At 36.8% G+C, this 4387-nt stretch overlaps 1 protein-coding gene across 1 annotated transcript; it reads right to left on the bottom strand.

The window, feature by feature from the left end:
- Nucleotides 1-3411: 3411 nt before the first annotated feature.
- LOC127143947 (pectinesterase inhibitor-like) lies at nt 3412-3747 on the bottom strand. The gene has a single exon (XM_051079254.1). It carries the CDS (start codon nt 3745-3747, stop codon nt 3412-3414), a length of 336 nt encoding a protein of 111 aa, XP_050935211.1.
- Between the last annotated feature and the right edge of the window lie 640 nt (nt 3748-4387).

The raw sequence follows: 4387 nt of genomic DNA, 5'->3' as shown, positions 1-4387 counted from the left end.
GGCGGCAGTACCACCTCTCCAAACGACGAAGGTATCCGATCGCTCCTACCAGGAGGTGGATCTGAGGGCAAAAGCCCGATCGTCCCCCGATAGAAGTTGGATCGCTGACGGCAGTACTACCTCTCCAAACGACCAAGGTGCCCGATCGCTCCTACCAGGGGGTGGATCTGAAGGAAAAAGCCCGATCGTCCCCCGATAGAACTTGGATCGCTTACGGCAGTATCACCTCTCCAAACAACGAAGGTGCCCGATCGCTCCTACCAGGGGGTAGATCTGACGGCAAAAGCCCGATCGTCCTCCGATAGAGATTCGATCGCTGACATTAGTTTCACCGCTCCAAAGGACGAAGGTGCCCGATCGCTCCTATTACAGTGTGGATCTGACGGCAAAAGCTCGATCGTCCCCTAATAGAAGTTGGATCGCTGACGGCAGTATCACCTCTCCAAAGGACGAAGGTGCCCGATCGCTCCTATTACAGTGTGGATCTGACGGCAAAAGCTCGATCGTCCCCTAATAGAAGTTGGATCGCTGACGGCAGTATCACCTCTCCAAAGGACGAAGGTGTCTGATCGCTCCTACCAAGGGGTGGATCTGACGGCAAAAGCCCGATCGTCCTCCAATAAAAGTTGGACCGCTGACGGCAGTACCACCTTTCCAAATGACGAAGGTGTCCGATCGCTCCTACCAGGGGGTGGATTTGACGACAAAAGCCCGATCGTCCCCCGATAGAAGTTGGATCACTGACGGCAGTATCACCTCTCCAAATGATGAAGGTGTCTGATCGTTCCTACGAGGGGGTGGATCTGATGGCAAAAGTCTGATCGTCCTCCGATAGAAGTTGGATCGCTGACTGTAGTATCATCTCTCCAAATGACGAAGGTGCCCGATCGCTCCTACCAGGGGGTGGATCTGACGACAAAAGCCCGATCGTCCCCCGATAGATGTTGGATCGCTGACGGCAGTATCACCTCTCCAAATGACGAAGGTGCCCGATCGTTTCTACCAGGTGGTGGATCTGACGGCAAAAGCTCGATCGTCCCCCGATAGAAGTTGGATCGCTGACGGCAGTATCACCTCTCCAAAGGACGATGGTGCCCGATCGCTCCTACCAGGGTGGTGGATCGAAGGCAAAAGCCCAATCGTCCCCCAGTAGAAGTTGGATCGCTGACGGCGGAGTTACTTCTACAAATGATTTAAAAAAACAATAAAAAATTAAATAAATCCTTACCTTTTGACAATAACTCTAGTTCCTAGAAAAAAGATGGAGAGTTTAAACAAATTATTATTATTATTATTATTAAAAAAAAAAAAGAAGAAAAAAAATAAAAAAGGGAGAAGAGAATTTTTTTTTCTTTTTTTGTTTCATACCTTTGTTCTCCTTGGTGAGAAAAGAATGGTCATGGTATGAGTTTATTTATAAGGCTAACAAGTCCAATTCCTAATAGGATATGGAAAGGTTTTAATTTCTTTTTTATTAATAAATAAAATTAAAATTCAATTAAAATCCAATTCCTAATAGGATTTGGAAAGGTGTTGATTTCCTTTTTAAGCATAAATAAAATTAAAATCCAATTATCTTATGATATTTCATTTTGGAATAAAATTTCAGATTCCACTTTTAAAATATTCAAACATATTTTAATATTTTAATTTTTAAAATAAAATTAAAATTCAATTATCTTATGTTAAAATTGGTCATTCCAAATTCTTAAAGTCAAATCAAACCATCTTCAAACTTAAATTTTTATCCTCAAATTAAAGTAAATTCTGGATAAAACCTTAAATTTTTCTAAATTAAGGATTGGCCATATCCCAACTATTATTTTAAATTTAAATCAAACTCATGTACTAAATTCATAGTTTGATTAATTGGATATGTCAAATTGAGCAAAAAAAATGTCCATATTTGGACTTTAAATTTATCTTTTCGAGATTGACCCACTCATACACGTGCATAAATCTCAAAAGGGGCATTTGTTGAATAAGAAATTTTGGAACCAATCACAAATTGCCACATCATTTACTAAAATAATTATATTTTGGATTAACTAAAAATTGACATGTGTCCCAAATTAAATTTAAAGACAAATTGGACAATTCTAATGATGTCAAGTGTTTTTCTTATGACAATTGGGTCAAATTAATTATTTTGGTTCAATTAAATATTATTTAGTTAGCTAAAATTCAATTGAGCCTAAAAATAAGCTTAATTTAGCCTAAAATAAAATATAACTCAAATCCATGTGATTGAGCCCATGGGTATGTGGACCAGAACAGGCTCAAGTCCATAAAAGCCCACCAGAGAACTCTATAAATAGAGGAGTTCTCTTCATTTGTGGAGGTTGGAAATTTTTAACTCCAGAAGGTCTAGAGAGAATTCTCTCAAGAGATAGAAGCCTCCTTAGCTCCTGAAATCAACCATCCTCGAAGATTGAAGCTCTTGAAGATACAAGCTTTCTTCCAAGACTCCAATTTCAAAAACACCTTCGAAGATTGAAGCTCCTTTGAAGATCCAAGCTTTCTTCCAAGTCTCCAACTTCAAGAACACCTTTGAAGATTGAAGCTCCTTTAAAGATACAAGCTTTCTTCCAAGTCTCCAACTTCAAGAACACCTTTCGAAGATTTAAGCTCCTTTGAAGATACAAGCTTTCTTCCAAGTCTCCAACTTCAAGAACACCCTCGAAGGTTAAAGTTCCTTTGAAGATACAAGATTTCTTCCAAGACTCCAACTTCAAGAACATCACGTGCTTCGCTTCCTCAAATCAAGCATAAGCATCCAGTCGAGAGAGAATTAGAGGATCAAAATCTAGAGATCGAACCACATCGCATCAAATCAACGTAAATACAACATCAACACAAGTTCAACTCCACGAATCAAATTTTTTCGGAAATCTCGTGTGAACAATATGAATCATGTGAAGAAGCATTTTCAAATATAACAAATTGAACCAAAATATTTACAAAATATAATAAAATATTAATAATTTTTTATTTGTTGGAATTATCAATTAATATAAGTCTATTAGTGTCTATTACGAACAATTTCTTCCAAGTCTAATTATTTATTTATAGTTATTTTGGTTTGTTAGAATTATCTATTAATTAATACTTTTATCATATAAAAATTAACCAAAATAATCAATTTCAATCACCCTCGAATTGTAATGTTATTGTTTTAAAAATTAAACTTCATTTTATTTATCGATAAAAACCTTCAAGTACGTAGACCTTAAAGAAGATTAGATGTAACCAAATAATGTTCCATATATCATTCAGAGTGTTTTCATTCTTCAAAAGCAACGATGTATCCTTTAGTGGTTGCACGAACTTATCCTCAAAGTCATCAATCTCTGTCATTGCACTAAAAGTTACAACATTGACAGCATTAAAGTCACCAAGGGCCAAGTCCTTTTAGGCATTCTCAGTGTCACCAACGACTTCATCATAGCTCTCAGCACAAGACGAATATCGTTGCTTAAGTTGAGGATTGGTGGTGGTTTTTGCCAGTGAATTGGCTAATGTCAAAGACTTGCAAGCATTTGTATGGGCAAGGTTTACAGTGTATACAACCAAGCCTTTTAGATCTGTAGTGTCTGCAGATTTCAACACACTTGAACAAAATTGTGCTTTTGAAGTTTTTGGATAGATGGTGGAAACGATGTCGTTAGATGATGCCGCATTTGAAATGATGGTGTACAAAAGAACTCCAGTGAGAGTGATAATAATGAGACAAGAGTTATAGGCCATTTTAATTTCTTTGTTGTTTGATAGTATTGTGTCCTTATTGGTATGGGTCATTTCATGAATACATACATATATATATATAAATGAAATCTAGAGAAATAGTTTCTCTCTTATGAAGGAGAAAGGGAAGTTAAAATTGTTGGATTTTATGTCATAAAACTCGTAGATAGTAAATATAATCCATTGACCGTTATTAATAAAGTGTTTTAATTTCAATAAGTGTTATTGATTATATTATTAGTTTTGTCTTAATAATCTAAATCCAATAAACTAACATCCTAAGTTGTTTGATGAGTCTTGAACAGTATCTAGAGACATACGTGGATCAATGTTCAAGATCAGCTTCAAGGGTTTATAGTATAGGGTTAACGCTCTATGGATACAACTCACTTTGTATTTGATACAAACGCATTGATCCAATGCGTTCATGTATGTGACACGTGAGTAAAGGTATCCTATGCATTGAGTTTGCATAAGATCGGACCACGAAATAGTAATCACTATATGTAACTCAATTAACTAGTTGGCTTTTATTTCATTAGGATGACCTAGGTAACTTAGTCTTAAATTTAAGTATATTATGAACTCTTGTTCGCAAGGGATTGTCCTTTGATTTTACGGGTGAGAGTGGCTAGATTGCCAA

The sequence above is a fragment of the Cucumis melo genome, chromosome 11, assembly GCF_025177605.1.
Source record: "Cucumis melo cultivar AY chromosome 11, USDA_Cmelo_AY_1.0, whole genome shotgun sequence".
Taxonomy (NCBI): Eukaryota; Viridiplantae; Streptophyta; class Magnoliopsida; order Cucurbitales; family Cucurbitaceae; genus Cucumis; species Cucumis melo.
This window is presented reverse-complemented; position numbering and strand designations above follow the sequence as displayed.